The 16046-nt window shown below is 42.7% G+C and overlaps 1 protein-coding gene across 2 annotated transcripts in view; it reads left to right on the forward strand.

Annotated features, from left to right (window-relative positions):
- Positions 1-246: 246 nt before the first annotated feature.
- Positions 247-16046, forward strand: part of UBE2L3 (ubiquitin conjugating enzyme E2 L3) — an 85125-nt gene continuing 69325 nt past the window's right edge. Inside the window, exon 1 of one of the 2 annotated variants that reach the window (XM_033953627.1) lies at positions 247-427. In XM_033953627.1, the coding sequence (XP_033809518.1) occupies positions 401-427 (27 nt within the window). In that variant the 5' untranslated portion in view covers positions 247-400. The other variant, XM_033953626.1, reaches the window with a different exon arrangement.

Here is a 16046-nt window from a genome sequence, read left to right on the forward strand (position 1 = left end):
ATTTTCCAGCATGAGGAGTTATGTTTTTGTTTTTTTAAAATGTGGGTTGAGTAATAGTTATGTTTCTTAGCTAGTCGTTCTTCGTTATAAATACATTTTTGCAAATGTAAGGCATTGCGGGATTTATGCCATAATCTCTCCCAATGTCTAAATTTACCCCATCATCTGGGATCCTCCCCCATCTTTTGGGATCTTCTTTCGCGCACCTTCCACCCCACCCCCGGATCCCTTTATTTCCCGGAGTCTTCTATCTCTCGCGCACATCTCCACCCCCAGCCCTTGAACCTGCCCGTGCCCGTTCCCCTCCCTGCTCCTCCCTTGCAGGCTGTGTGTGCGCGCGCGCGCGCGCTTTAGCCGCCCTGCCAGCCGTGTTGCATTGTGGGTGAACAGCAGATCCAAGATGGCGGCCAGCAGGAGGCTGATGAAGGTAAATCTCCTCTTTCATTCGGTAGTGGTGGGGAGTGTGGGGCGGAGGTCGGAACTAGATCCCGAATATCCCTGGCCCACTCCACCTCCTCGTAGCGTCGGCTCGGGGCTCTGTCCACCTGGGGCTGCGGAGGCTATTGCTAGCGACAGGAAGTGAGCGGCCGCCGGACCGAACCCCCAACGCCCCTCCCCTCGGCTACCGTCGCCGCGGAAAGTCCCGGACCACACTCCAGCAAACCTGTCCCTCCTCTCCTCGGATGAGAGATCCCGAACAGGAACTATCCCGTTGGGGAATACAGGCTGCACAGGAAGATCAGCTACTGCGCTGCTCCCCGCGTTGTATTTACACACCGTCTTTCGCGAACATTTCCAGTCACTCGAGAAAAAGAAATAAGGGGGGGGGGGGGAACCAGATATTTCCAATTCACCTTCTCCTCTGGAAAGCTTCAGACTTTGTTTATGAAGAAGCTGAGGTAACCGCAGATCATTTGAAGGCCTAATGTTTCACCATGAATAATCCCTCTATCGCTACGGCAGGTTTAGTCAGCTACAGCTAAGAGTCCTCTGTGGTTATTCTAGGCTAAGGGTTCTATACCCAGTCGTTTCGAAAACACCCAGCAAGTCTGCCTTTCAAGCTGTCTGTGAAGAATATGCATGAGATAGGTTTGCATTCAGTGCTTCCATTGTATGCAAATCTCTCATGCATATTCATTGTGAAAATCTGACTGGCTGGAGTTGATTCATAGCACTGGTTTGAGGCCAGGCTTTAACTCACAAGTCCTCCATCCTCACTGACAGCTAAGGGTCCTCTGTGCTTCTTTAGGCTTTACCCATTCATTCCCTTCTATGGCTCCCCTGTCCTTTTTTTCCTCTCTGTTTCCAGAATCTCCCTTACAGGTTATCTCGCTCTACACCCCCCCCCCCCCCACTCTACTTCAACCATGACCCCTTGTTCTAGAAAATTACAAGGAGCAAATGTATTTTTGAAATCCTCCTTGTTGCCTGTCTCATCTAGACTATACATGGTTTATTTAAAAATATTTATGTGATATCCTAAATAACAGAGTGGTTCACATAGTACCAGTAATGTTTCCAAGGGGCCTAAGGTGCTGTCTGTATTTGTGTCCTGGATACATGGCTGTGTGGAGAATTGCTGGGCTTGAGAACCTTTTGGTCTTGCACAAAGTTAATTTTGTTATTCTGGATCTTCTCTCTTGTCTCCAGCATTTATTTAGCATTCATATTTATTACATTTCTAATGACTGCTCAGAATGATGTAGAACCAATAGACCATGTAAGACAAAGATGTCTTATTTAAAATAAGAGTATTGGATTTGATATATTGCCTTTCTGTGTTACAAACAAAGCAGTTTACATTTATTATAAGCAGGTATTTTCTCTGTCCCTAGCGGGCTCACAATTCTATTTTTTTTGTACTTGGAGCAATGGAGGGTTAAGTGACTTGCCTAGAGTTACAAGGAGCTTCAGTGGGAATCAAACCCCATTCCCCAGGTTCTTGGCTCACCTTACTATCTTCCCCAGTATCTTGGCCCACCCTACCATGTAATATAAGAGAAGCATACAAACACAATAAAACACAACTTAAAAACCATAAGCTTTGCAGACCGTACTCCAGATGATATCTAAACAGGTGTTACAACAATCACAAATTAATCTTCTCTATTCACTGTGCAATTTCTCTCATTCTTGGCACTGTCTTGTCAGATGAATTATTCATGTGAGGAAAGGCTGGGGAGGATGGGGCTCTTCAGCTTAAAGAAGACAGTTGAAGGGGAGATATGATAGAATTGGAACAGGTTAATGCAAATCGTTTATTCTTAAAAAATATATTGTGGGGCCCACCACAATATATTTTTTAGTACATTTAAAACAAATCGGAGAACGTTTTTGACTCAATATTATAGTAGAGCTCTAGAACACATTGCCAGAGAATGAGGTGCAAGCAGTTGGTGTAACTGGGTTTAAAAAAAAAAGGTTTGGACAAATTACTGTTAATGTAGACCCAGTTAGAGTAATTTTGTAATCCAGACTGAATTTTCTCTAAAGATTTTCTTCTGAAAGGCTTACTAGTTGTTACCTTGATCCTGTGCCCTCATTGCTCTTAAAGAATCCTTATATTATAGTCCATTTTATCCTACATATAGTTAATCCTAGATTAACAGGTGGTGTTTCTCCACAAAGGAAGCAAAGTATTCTGCATCCAATTTTAAAGAATCCATCATCGGATGCTTCCATCCCAAATTATCCCAGTATCAAACTTGTGCTGTATCTCAAAATTTATTGAAAAATGTCTACTTGCAAATGAGTTACTCTGTAAAATAAACAAAGGCATTACATCCCCGACAGTCAGGTTTCTGTCCACATTGTACAAGAGAATGACACGGGAACAAATTTGCCCCCATCCCCACAGGAACTCAATTTTCCCATCCCATCCCCATGAGTTTTGTCACTGTTCCTGCCCCATTCCTGTAAGCTCTGCTTTAACTGCACAAGCCATGAACACTTATGATGTTAAAGTGTTTGAGGCTTGTGCAGAGGAGGGACAGAACTTGCAGTAATGGGACAGGGAAAGAACTCGCAGGGGTGGGGAAAAATTTATCCCTGTGTCATTCTCTAATTGTAACACAAACAATTATTATATCAGTCCATTTGGAGCACAGTAACATTGTTCTTGCCATTTCACTTGCTCTGGCAGCAGCATTTGATCTGGTGAATCATAGTACTCGCTCACCTTTCTGAATTAGGGATTACTGGTACGGCGTTGTGGTTTAGTTCTTTCTTCAAGATAGAACGTTCCAGGTTCAAACTTCTCCATTATCTCCTTCATTGCCTAGGTCTTTTCAATGTGGAGTGCCGCAAGGTTTCATTCTTCCCTTTTACTATTCAATCTCTTCCTTAGTCCCCTCACACTACTAATACAGGAATGTGCTAGTTTCTGTTCACATTTATGCAGATGACATTCTTCTTTTATATCCTATGAACTCAACTAATCTGGATTTTCTTCTTCTCCAAGCCTGTATGAATAAAATGTCAAATTGGTTGTCTAAACATCACTTAGTTTTAAATCCTGGAAAGAGTGTAGCCTATTGGCTTTTAGGGCATTTGCTACCCCTGAGGGCAGTATTTGGTTCAAATATCATCCATGTAGAAATATTTAGATATCTTGGAATAATTTTATCTTTTGTTTCCCAAATTTTGTCACTTTTTAGGTAGTGCTTCTATAACTTACGTCAGTTACATACAGAAAGGGGATTGTTTGACAAAACCTAAACACATTTCATACATTTATGACCAAGATGAACTATTGCAATGTCATTTATTCAAGAATGTCACAGATTTTAATTCGCAAATTACAAGCAATGCAAAACTGTGCAATTTGTTATGCTGGGTAGGAAAGTTTACTTGTACTTCACCTCTTTTGAAACAACATCATTGGCTCCCGATTGAACAACATAGTGGATTCTAGGTGAGCAAATCGAGGAGCAGGCAACACTAACCAGTGATCATTAATAGACCGGAGTGTGCAGAGTGAAGTGTAAAACAATGAAGGTACTCTGGTAAACCGTAGCAGAAAGCTCTGAATGACAGAAACAGGATTTTAAATCTAATTTTTTCTGCATGGCTCCCGCACTGTGGAACTCAATATCATTGGTAATCCATAGAGTGAGTCTTTGTTGAAAAAGTTTAAGATTACTATTAAAACATGGCTTTTTGATCAAGCCTTCAGTTAATGGGCTAGATTCACTAAGCAAACCGATTGTGTACTGCTCGGTTTGCGCTCACTTTCGTACTACGGCTCAATTCACTAACCTTCCTCCAGAACCTATCCGCACCCGATCCGATCTGCGCATGCAAATGAGTAAAAAGGCATGTAAATTTCTTAAGGCATCGATTCATGAAACCATTTCGTCGAAACTGACTGGCCTTTCTGTTCCAAAGTTTCGACTGCTGAGGAGGACCAGTCGCTTTACATCCTTGCTGACTAACTGCCTCGTGCATGTTAAGAACCCCATTAAAAATATATATCTACCCCGCAAAAAATCCAAAATATATCTAAACTTTAAATATATGTAAACTTTCATGTACATAAGTGTTAGAAATATTTTTTTGATTTTTTTTTTTTTTTTGGAATGTGCATAGCGAGTGTGAGTGAATCTCGGATTTGTAATGCGCATGGCGAGAAAATCGTGGATTAACCCCGTGCTCTCCTTGCGCATTGTACATTTCATATATCAATGCCAAATTAAAAAAAAAAATCAAAAATAACTTTTAAGGGCCAACTATCCCTCCCCCCCCTTCCTTCCAGCTAGATTGTCATGTGCATCTGACATCACGGGATCACCTTTGGTTGCTTCGTGCTTCACGGCAGAAAGAGCCGCACAGCCTCCTGGGATTCGTAGGCTGTATATAACAGCACGTGATCCCAGCGCAATCAACTGCTGTTAACTGTTGTGCCTTCTAGCAACTTAACAGTTCTTTTCCTGAGAGAAATGGACAGAGCCCGCCAATGATGTCTGCGATTAAACCCCGCCCCATTTTTTCGCAGTATAGTCCTAAAGAACTAGCGCATGCGTTATGTGCTTCAAAACCAATAAGGAGACAATGCGCACGTTCATTGATCAGTGTTACAGCGAGACGTGGGAGCGTGTTTACGATGTGATCATTTGCATGGGTAAGCTTTACTGAATCGATTGGCCAGAATGACTCGGAAACGGATAGGACACGAATAGGATAGATTTGTGGACTTTAGTGAATCTAGCCCAATATCGGTCAGTCTTCTCAGGAACTGACAGATATGTTGGCTGCTCTCTATAACCTTTGATCTATGTCCACTTATACTTTTAGAGTTATAAATTGATTGGGAGTTTTCTTCGTATGATTGATTCTATCTTGCTTTGTAGTTTCTTTCTGATATTTTAACTATAGATTGTACTCCGCTTTGCTATATCACAATAGTTAAAAGAGGTATAGTAAGTGCAAACTAAAAAACCTGGTGAAAGTCATTTCTAATCCCCCAGAGATGGGGTGGGAGGGGGGGAGAGGTATGGAATCTTGCTACATGCTGCTGTCTTATGTTCAGGAACCTGCATCACAACAGATTAATTCAGTATGCAAAATGCAAGACAAAAAAAGTTAACTATACATTTCAGTAAAAATTGCAGTCTTAAATGTTTTCCAGAAATGGAGATGATTTGATTTTTTCAAACATCTGAGGGGGACAGTATTCCATAGCTGGAGATCAATGTGTTTGAAGACTTGCACTTTAATTGAAGTTGGACAACTCAAACTGGGGAGACAACCATAATAGGCCTATCAGGGATGAATAATCCTAATCTGGCCAACTGGAGTCCTATGGAACCCCAACATATTTTTATGTTGGGCTGTTTTTGTGTTAAAACAAATAATTGGGTGGGTTTCAGCAATTTGTTACCTAGTTATCACTTGATGCAGCATTGACATTTTGATGCAGAAACTTTTTAAATATAATTTTATTTCTGTTGTATTACTATTTGAATTAAAATGCATTGCATTATAGCAACTTTGGGTTTCCCCTGTGACACAGGTCACTTATTGCACAGTCTTTATGAGCAGTGTGGCAAGAAGAGTTAGGTTTAGTGCTGCAGATGCTTTAAAGTGCATTTTAGGAAATCAGTGACAGTGTGAGTAATAAGAGTTCTGGCACAGGATATACAGACAATGTGTCAGTCTCTAGGCCAAGGCTGCTCAGTTCCAGTCTTCAAGGTCCATAGGCAGGCCAAATTGTTCAGGATATCGACAATGAATATGCATGGTATGGAAACACTTGGTGCTAAACAAATTTATTTTAAACCTAATTCTAGCCCCCAACGAAAGCCAGTGAAACTCTTTAACAAAAGGGTTATGTGATCATGTTTCTACTTAGTAATTGTAAATATGACCCCTTGGATACCTTTCCTATTTGGCCCACATATCTGTCTGGTCAAGTACTCCTTTTACACCCTTCCCCCCTAAAAAGTCCAAATATGTATGGCTTCCTTGGGAGTTTTTGCAAAAATCTTAAGAGGGTCTGCAAGGCTTTAATTGGTTTTAGTGGAAATACAGCTTGCTGTCCCATCCTTTATTCATTTAAGTTTCCATCTTGGGTTTCAAGTTGAACAAAACATTTGGTAATGAGATGCTCTTCCAAAATAAATGATAGCAGTAAGAGTTCTTTGAATTTGGGGTATCAATTCCTGTGAAGGAAGACTGTTCTTTAGCAAAGAAAGTGAAAGGTGTTTGGTGTCTGTGTTTATTATAAAATGCTATGTGTAGATTATTATAGATTGGGCTCATGAAGAATGAGCAGTTTTAACAGTGAACATCAGCAGTGATCATCCTTTCAATAGATAAATTAGATAGTTGGTAGCTCTTATTTCAACAGGGACGTTTTCACTGCATGTGGCATGATTATCCTTCTACAGTAGCATCTATAAATTAAACATTGGGAGACAGTGAGCTCTCATGTTTTCATGTTTCTGATAGTATACTTGTAAGAACATATATAATCATGTCTTTTTCTGGTGCATTTCCACTGGCTTCACTTTTTAAAGTGCTGTCTTGATTTTAGAGCTTTGCATTTTCATGCCTTGGTATATCTGGTTAGCTTGTCTGTCAGTATATTCTATCCAGAGTTCTCTGCTCATTTTAGAAAGCAGCAAAGTAGGTGCTGGGGTTGGCTGAAGTCAGGCTATCCTCTGGGAGAAAAAGGGCTGTCGGCTCTAAGGGCTAGATTCACTAAGGCCATGGATCAGATCCGTAGCCGGGGACTGATTTATGAAGTGGATCAGAATCATGCCCCCAACCGACCACACGGATTGCTCTCCAGCGATCTTGATGCGATGGTGTGTGCATGCGCTGGCCCTCCATGCCCGGCAGAGCTGGAAACAAAACTTTACTACTTTTTTGCTTTACTTTGCGAGCCTGTGGTTTTAACCTGCTTTAAAACCATGGGCTTGCACTGCGGGGAAGGGCAGGAGAGTCGGGGCAGAGAGCAGGGTGGCAAGAGCCAAGAATCGGGGCAAGAGCAGGGCCATTGGAAAGGACCTGAGTGACTGGTCCTCCTCGGCAGTCGCTTATTTTGTGATTGGCCAGCCCAGTCAGTGCCCCTTTTTTTTTTTTTTTTTAGTGAATCGCTGCCTGCCTGTATTTGCATGCTGTTTCCCCTCATTTGCATGCACGGATCAGGAGTAAGGTTAGTGAATCAGGTTGGGACCGCAAAGTGGTCGGGACACAATCAGTGTCCTTAGTGAATCTAGCCCTTAGTTCTTTAGAACTTTGTTGGAATTTGATTTCTTCTTAAAGAAGTAAAGATCTGATTTATTTTTTTCATTTAGCCATTCTAACTTTTTTACTAGGAAACTGAGTGGATTTGGGATTTTGCTTGTCATTATTTTATGGATTATTTTCTTAGTGTTATGATTGTATTTATATATTTATCTTTCCTGTAAACTATGTATGAGTAATATATTACTGTTTTATTATTTTATATTATATGTTCTCTATTTTGTGTATGTGATTTTATAACTCACTTAGGATTTAAGCAGGCTAGAAGTTTTTTTAAAAATAAACACTCGGAGTTCATTTGAAAGAACAGGATCTATTAAATGTGAGTAAATAAAATTATAAGCAACATAGGTTAACTTCTTCTTTTGTTTTGTAGAGCCGCATTCACATTTATTTTATCACATACACTGAAGAAAATGGCCAAATTTACCATCATTCAGTCATCTTGCTAAAAGCGTTCACCGGTATTGATAGTGCACTAGCTTCTGATTTTGGTACTCCTCTGGGAATAAAATTGGAAAGTAATGTACATAGATAGGATTTCAAAATGTGTGTGTCTTTTGTGTCTGTTAGATACGATCTGCAGGACTTTGCACATGGGTAAGTGAGGATTTTAAGAGAGCTGGAACAGGCATCCTGAGTCAGACTACCCTGAAACCCTGTGGTGCCATCCAGTGTTCCCTCTAAGCGGGCGGGTGTTGTGAGCAAACTTTTTTCACTGTGAGCTAAAAATATCGGGCGCCAGCAAGTTATGAGCCAAATAAATATGTTGCTTTCTACCACAGAACTTCCTTACGTTTGTATGGAATCTATCCCCTTTCAACTTTAGAGAGTGCCCTCTCGTTCTCCCTGCCTTAGCTACTAAGTCTATTCCCTTCAGTACCTTGAATGTTTCTATCATGTCCCCTCTCAATCTCCTCTGCTCAAGGGAGAAGAGGCCCAGTTTCTCTAATCTTTCGCTGTACGGCAACTCCTCCAGCCCCTTAACCATTTTAGTTGCTCTTCTCTGGATCCTTTCGAGTAGTACCGTGTCCTTCTTAAAGTACCAGTGCTGGACGCAGTACTCCAGGTGAGGGCGTACCATGGCCCGGTACAGCAGCATGATAACCTTCTCTGTCTCTTCAGTCCAGCATCTGCCCCTTCCATTCACTGTCTGTCTTTCCCTGCCATCTCTCCTCCTGCCCCCCCCCCCCCCCCCCAATTTGGTCTAGCATCCATCATCTTCCTTCTGTTCCCCTCATGGTCTGGCATCTCTATCCTTCCCTCCCCCCTGTGGTTTTTAGCATATCTCTCTTCTCATTTCCTCCACTCAGATCTGATCATTCTCTGCTCTCTCTTCCCTTTTCTTCTCTGTTCTTCCTTCTCTATTTTCTGCCTCCATCTAAATTAAATTCTTTCTTACTATTTAGTCCCGTTTCCCTCTTTTCACTGTGTCTACACACAGCTTGTCACCCCTTTCCCTCACCCCTCCATTATCTTACTATTTTCTTCCCCCTTTATTTATCTCCTCCTTCCATCCAGTATGTGTTCTTTCCCCACTTCCATTCAGCATCTGCTCTCCCTTCTCAACTGACATCCATCTGCCTTCTGCTCTCTCTCCCTTCTTCTCACTTCCATCATCTGTCCCCTTCTCTCTCTCTCTCTCATCTCCTCTATTCCATCATCTGCCCCTTCTCTCTCTCTCTCTCTCTCTCTCCCCCCCCCAACTTCCATCATCTGCCCCCCTTCCCCTCACCTTTGTGGGTCACTTTCTTTCCCCTGAGGGTGGCTCATGTCACAGGGGAAGCTTTGGCCGAGCAGAACCGCTTGATTGACAGTGGAACTTACTTGATTGATGTCGATGCTGGGGCCCGTTGCCGTTTGAAGGAAAAAAAAAAAGGTGGAAAAAAGGAACCTGTAAAGGCGAGAGGAAGGGAAACCTCCAGGACAGCTGCTTTTTGCCCTCCTTCAGCGGCCCAAGAGTTCAGACCAGCAGCGGCAGCTCTGTATGCTTTTAACTTCGGCACAGAGCTGCCCCTAATCAATAGTTTAGCGCGGTTTCATGAGGCAGCCTCGGGGCCTTTGATAGCCGGCCCGCTTCGATGATGCGATGTGGGCCGGCCTAGCAAAGGCCCCGAGGCTGCCTTATGAAACCGCGCTAAACTATTGATTAGGGGCAGCTCTGTGCCGAAGTTAAAAGCATACACAGCTGCCGCTGCTGGTCTGGAGGTGCGGAGACAAGGCAGGAGGCAAACGCGGTGGAAGGCAGGAGTCCCGGCGAAGGCAGGAGTCCCGGCACAGCGACTGCAACAGGAAGTTGCAAGTCAGCTGACGCCGGCCTTTCGTTGCGGCGGGGACCGAATCCTTCGCGGACCGGCAAGATTTTGTTTGCGGACCGGCGGTTGAAGAACTGTGCTCTACACTGTGTGCGCTGTGACGAGAAACATGTGCGCTGCGAGGTAATATTTTGTGCGCCAACGCACCCCAGCGCAGCTTAGCGGGAACACTACTGGGGTAATAGAAGAGTAGTGATACATAGATTGATTTATTTAATTCATTTTCTATTCCATTGTCCCCAAAGAGCTCAGAATGGGTTACAGATTAAACATACATAATTTCAGTACAAGATTACAATACAAGTTTTTATCCCAACTTGGTACATACTAGGGGTCTGATATTAATCCACTATAATAAAACCCTTAGCGCGCATGTGCACTTCAATCTCGGTGATTCCGTGCCACACATGCGCAGTGCCTGCCTCAGCTGATTTCCTGCGCCGATCTCCGGATGACTTCCTTCCTTCTGACTACGCTGATGCTACGCCTCTTCTCACCCCCGGACCAGCAGTGGCAGCAGACGCGGTTTCATCAAGCAGCCGCGGGGCATTTGTTAGGCTGGCCCACTTTGATAATTCGAGGCAGGCCGGTCTAGCAAAAGCCCCGAGGCTGCCTGGGCTAGCGGATGCTAGACAGGGGGAGCAGGGAAAGGAAAAGGGGTACTACTGGACAGGGGGGAGGTAAAAGTAAGGGAGAAAGGGTACTACTGGACTGGGTGGAGAAAGGAAGGGAGAAGGGCTACTGCTGAACAGGGGGAAGGTAAAAGTAAGGGAGAAGGGCTACTGCTGGACAGGGGGAGCAGGGAAGGGATGCTGCTGGACAGGGGGAAGGGAGAAGGGCTACTGCTGAACAGGGGGAGCAGGGAAGGGGTGCTGCTGGATGGGGGGGGTAAAAGGAAGGGAGAAGGGCTACTGCTGGACAGGGGGAGAAGGGAGGGGGTACTGCTGGACAGGGGAGATAGAAAGAAAGAGACAGCGGACAGGGGAGATAGAAAGAAAGAGACAGCGGACAGGGAGAGAGAAAGAAAGAGACGGGGCCAGGGAGAGTGACAGAAAGATAGACAGGCAGGGGGCAGGGGGAGACAGAAAGAAAGGGGGCAGGAAGAGAGAAAGACAGACATACAGAAAGATAGAAATGCCTAAGTCTACACATCTATTCTAGCACCTGTTAATGGGCTAAAAAAACCTAGTATACATAATATACAGTTTACCGATTATGATTTGCTATAGCTGTCCTTACAGTACAAATTTTATCCTAATTTGACATACATGGACAGTTTACAGGTTAGATTTGCCATAGTTACAGTGCAGGATTTTACATTGTAAGTTTTCCTTATGTGGCACATACTGGTTCCGATACTAATATACATTTTTTTTGTAGTCCATGGTTCAAGGGCAGGGGATTAGGTGAAGAGGTATGTTTTTATTGCTTTTCTAAAGTTGAGGAGTTCTTCAAGGGATCTGATCTGTGGTGGCAGTCAATTCCAGAGGTTAAGAAACATTGGTTTCAGCATGTAGTGGTAAGCTGCTTCCAACCACAGGCTGACCTAACCCTGGACATTAAGTGCCAGAGCATGTGCAGTTCTCAGCATTGAATATCTGGGTATGTGTGCTGACCAGAAGTTAACCGGGTCTAGGCTGATGATTCAGATCAGTGCCTAATTAGCCATTTTCTACTACCACTACAGTAGACTCTGTTAACCAGAACTCCCAAGCAACCAACAAAAAAAAGAATCTAAGAAATACTGTAATTCTTTAAATGAAAATAAATATATATTTCTGGTAGAAATTTAAGTGTAAATTTGGCATGTCACACCTGAGTACACCCACACTTTGCCTACCACATGTCCAGTAGTTTGTTTGGAACAGTTTATGGTATGGCATAGTATGGGGTATAGTATTAGTTAGGTCTGTTTTTAATAGTAACTCTAAAGCAACCAGAAACTACATTTATCTGGCATTTATCAATCCCCATGGGTGCCGGCTAACTGAGAGTCTACTGTACTATATCATTTCTATAGCACTGTTCTAACTTTGTTCTCACTTAGCCCATTGTTGTTGTTAAATGCCATCGACTCATGCTCAAGTCCTAGTGACTTGATGAATTATGGATCTAAAAAGAAATCGGTTTTGTGCTAGTCCGGAAGGTCCTCCAGCGTCATTCCCATGGTTGTTTTCAACGTTTCCAGCCATCTGATTGCAGGTCGCCCTCTTCACCAGGTTCCTTTGATCTTCCCAAACATGATGTCCTTCTCCAGTGATCTCTCTTCTGATGATGTGACCAAAATAAGGCAGTCGTTACTTCATCATTTGGGCTTCAAGTGACATAGCCGGTTTAATCTCTTCCAGAATTGATTTGTTAGTTCTAATAGTCCACGTCATGCCTAAAATCCTTCTCCAAAAAAAGAGGCAGTAAAGATCAATCGGTCCTTAAAGAGACTGCTCGCTGATCAGACAATTGTGAACACACAAATGGTGGAACTCCGGAAAGTAATTAATATAATTTAGTGAAGGAGTGCCCTCAGTGTGAAAAAGGCACTGAGGGCACTCCTTCACTAAATTATATTAATTACTTTCCGGAGTTTCACCATTTGTGTGTTCACAATTGTCTGGTCAGCGAGCAGTCTCTTTGAGGACCGATTGATCTTTACTGCCTCTTTTTTTGGTATCTTGTTAAGTTTCTTTGGCAGGTTTTTTGGAGTTTATTTTTGTTTTTGTTTTTAAAATCCTTCTCCAGCACCAGAGCTCAAATGAGTCAATATTCTTTCTGTCTTATTTCCGTGATGTCCAGCTTTCACATCTGTAACTGACCACTGTGAAAATGAGTACATGGACAAGTCTGATCTTCGTTTGGAGTGCTACTTCCTTGCCTTTGAATACTTTGTCCGTTAGTGGACTAAATATTGATTCTAATGATCTAAGTGATGACTCTCCTGCCCAGTTAAACTTGGTTGAAACTCGATTCCATTATGTTAAAAAACAGTGATTGATTATGTGTTGGCTCAATTAAAGGTATTAGAATCTAGGAAGCATGACTAACATGGTAAATGACAGCGGATTAAGATGGTCCATGTAGTTTGCCCATCAAAGTGGTCAGAATTATACTGGCTACCCTATACCCTGTTTAATGTGTGAAGGTCATTTATCTTTTGCTTTGATTTCATTCCATTGCTATATAAAGATCCACTGTGTTTATTCCACATGTTTTGGAATTCCTTCACTGTTTTGTCACTACTATCTCTGCCAGAAGGGTAAATCCAGGCATTAGAACGTAAGAATAGCCTTATTGGGTCAGATCAATGGTCCCTCTAGCCCAGTATCCTGTACATTAGCCAATCCAGGTCATTAGTATCTAACAGAAACCCAAATAGTAGCAACATTCCATGCTACCAAACGCAGGACAAGCAGGTGGCTTCCCCCACATCTTTCTCAATAGCAGACTGTGGACTTTTCCTCCAGGAACTTGTCCACACCTTTTTTAAACCCAGCTATGTTAACTGCTGTTACCACATCCTCTGGCAGCAAGTTCCTGACCAGAGCTTAACTATTCTTTGAGTGAAAAAATATTTCCTCATATTGGTTTTAAAAGTATTTCCATGTAACTTCATTGAGTGTCCTCTAGCCTTTGTAATTTTTGATAAGAGTAAAAAAATCAATTCACTTGTACCCGTTCTAGACTCTTCCAGATTTTGTAAACCCTCGATCATCTCCCCTCAACTGTCTCTTCTAAGCTGAAGAGACCTAACAATCTTTATCTTTTTCTCTTATAAGAGGAAGTCCATCTCTTTTATCATCTTGATCACTCTTTCAACCTTTTCTAATTCCGCTATATCTTTTTTGAGATACAGCAACCAGAGCCGAATGCAGTACTAAAGGTGAGATCACTCTATGGAGTGATAGAGAAGCATTATATTCTTGATCTTATCCACTATCCTTGTTCTAATAATTCCTAGCATCCTGTTTGCATTTTTGGTTGCTGCCACACATTGGATGGAAGGTTTCAGCATATTGTCTCTAATGACACCTAGATCTTTCTTTTGGGTGCTGACCCCCAAAATGGACCATAGTAGCATCTGGTAACTATGATTTGGATTATTCTTCCTAATGTGCATTACTTTGCATTTGGCTACAGCAGATTATAGTCTACATTAAATTTTATCTGTCATTTGGATGTCCAGTCCAGTTTCCTAAGGTCTTCCTGCAATTTTTCACAGTCCACGTGTGTTTTAACATCTTTGAATAGTTTTAGTGTCACATGCAGATTTAATCACCTCACTTATTCTAATTTCAGATCATTTATAAATGTTAAATAGCATTGGGCCCAGTACAAGACCCTGTGACACTCCACTATTCACTCTCCTCCATTGAAAAAAATGGCTATTTAACCCTACCCTCCCATTTTCCTGTCCAATAACCAATTCCTAATCCACAATAAAACATTGCATAGTAAATGACAGCAAATAAAGACCTGAATAGTCCATCCATTCTGCCCATTAGTTACATTAGGGAGTGTGTGGCGCAGTGGTTAATGCTACAGCCTCAGCACCCTGAGGTTATGGGTTCAAACCCAAGCTGCTCCTTGTGACCCTGGGCAAGTCACTTAATACCCCCATTGCCCCAGGTACATTAGGTAGATTGTGAGCCCGCTGGGACAGACAGGGAAAAATGCTTGAGTACCTGAATAAATTAATGTAAACCGTTCTGAGCTCCCCTCAAAATTGAATAAATTTAATAAATAAATAAAAAAAATGTATAGAAATTCATGATTAAATTCTTTGTTTCTTTGTTATTTCTGGGCCATAGACCGTAAAGTTCTTCCGGTACTGTCCTTAGATTCTAACTACTGGAGTTGCTGTCGAAGGTAACTCTAGCCCATCTCGCCATTTGCGGATACATACCGTAAAGTCTGCCCTGTAACATCCTCATGTTCCAAGTTACTAGAGTTCTCATCAATGTCCTCCCTAGCCCATCCTATACTGAATTGCCATTTATCAACCTTAGCTCTTCAATATATACCATTCATTTTCTAATCGGAGATCTTCTTTGTTTATCCCACACTTTTTTGAATTCTGTCAATGTTTTCCTTTCCACCACCTCCCTCAGGAGGGCATTCATAGCATGTAAAAGAATTTCCAAACATTACTGCTAAGTCTATCTCCACGCAACCTCAATTTATGCCCTCTAGTTTTAACATATTTCCTTCTCTGGAAAAGATTTGGTTCTGTATTTAAACATCTATATCAGGGGTGTCCAACCTTTTGGCTTCCCTGGGCCACATTGTCCGAAAAAAATTTTCTGGGACTGCGCAAACGCTGCAGCAAGGCAGCTGGCAAGATGGTAAACACCCGGGGACAGCAGAGGAAAACACTGCATCGCCCTCAACCGGGGCTGCATAAAATACTTCATGGGGCCTCTTGTGGCCCTTGGGCCGCAGGTTGGACACCCATGATCTATATCATATCTTACCTGTCCCTCCTCTCCTCCAGAGTATACATACTCGGGTCTTCCAGTCTCGTACTACTTTTGGCACAGACCCCCTACCATTTTCAGCGCCTTCTTCTGGACTGCTTGAAGCTGCCTTAAATCCTTCACCAGATAACTTCCTCCAAAACTGAACATAATACTCCAAATGTGGCCTCACCAACGATCTGTACAGGGGCATCAACACTTCCCTTAGCATCCTTCTGGCTACATAGAAACATAGAAAATGACGGCAGAAAAGGGCCACGGCCCATCAAGTCTGCCCACCATAATGACCCGTCCCCCTAACTTCACCCTACCAGAGAGCCCACATGCGTATCCCATTTCTTCTTAAAATCTAGCATGCTGCTGGCCCTAATCACCTGCAGTGGAAGTTAATTTCAATGATCAACGACCCTTTCGGTGAAGAAATACTTCCTGGTGTCGCCATGAAATTTCCCGCCACTGATTTTCAGCGGATGCCCTCTTGTGGCCGAGGGTCCCTTAAGAAAGAAGATATCAT

The sequence above is a fragment of the Geotrypetes seraphini genome, chromosome 8 (genome assembly GCF_902459505.1).
Source record: "Geotrypetes seraphini chromosome 8, aGeoSer1.1, whole genome shotgun sequence".
Classification (NCBI taxonomy): Eukaryota; Metazoa; Chordata; class Amphibia; order Gymnophiona; family Dermophiidae; genus Geotrypetes; species Geotrypetes seraphini.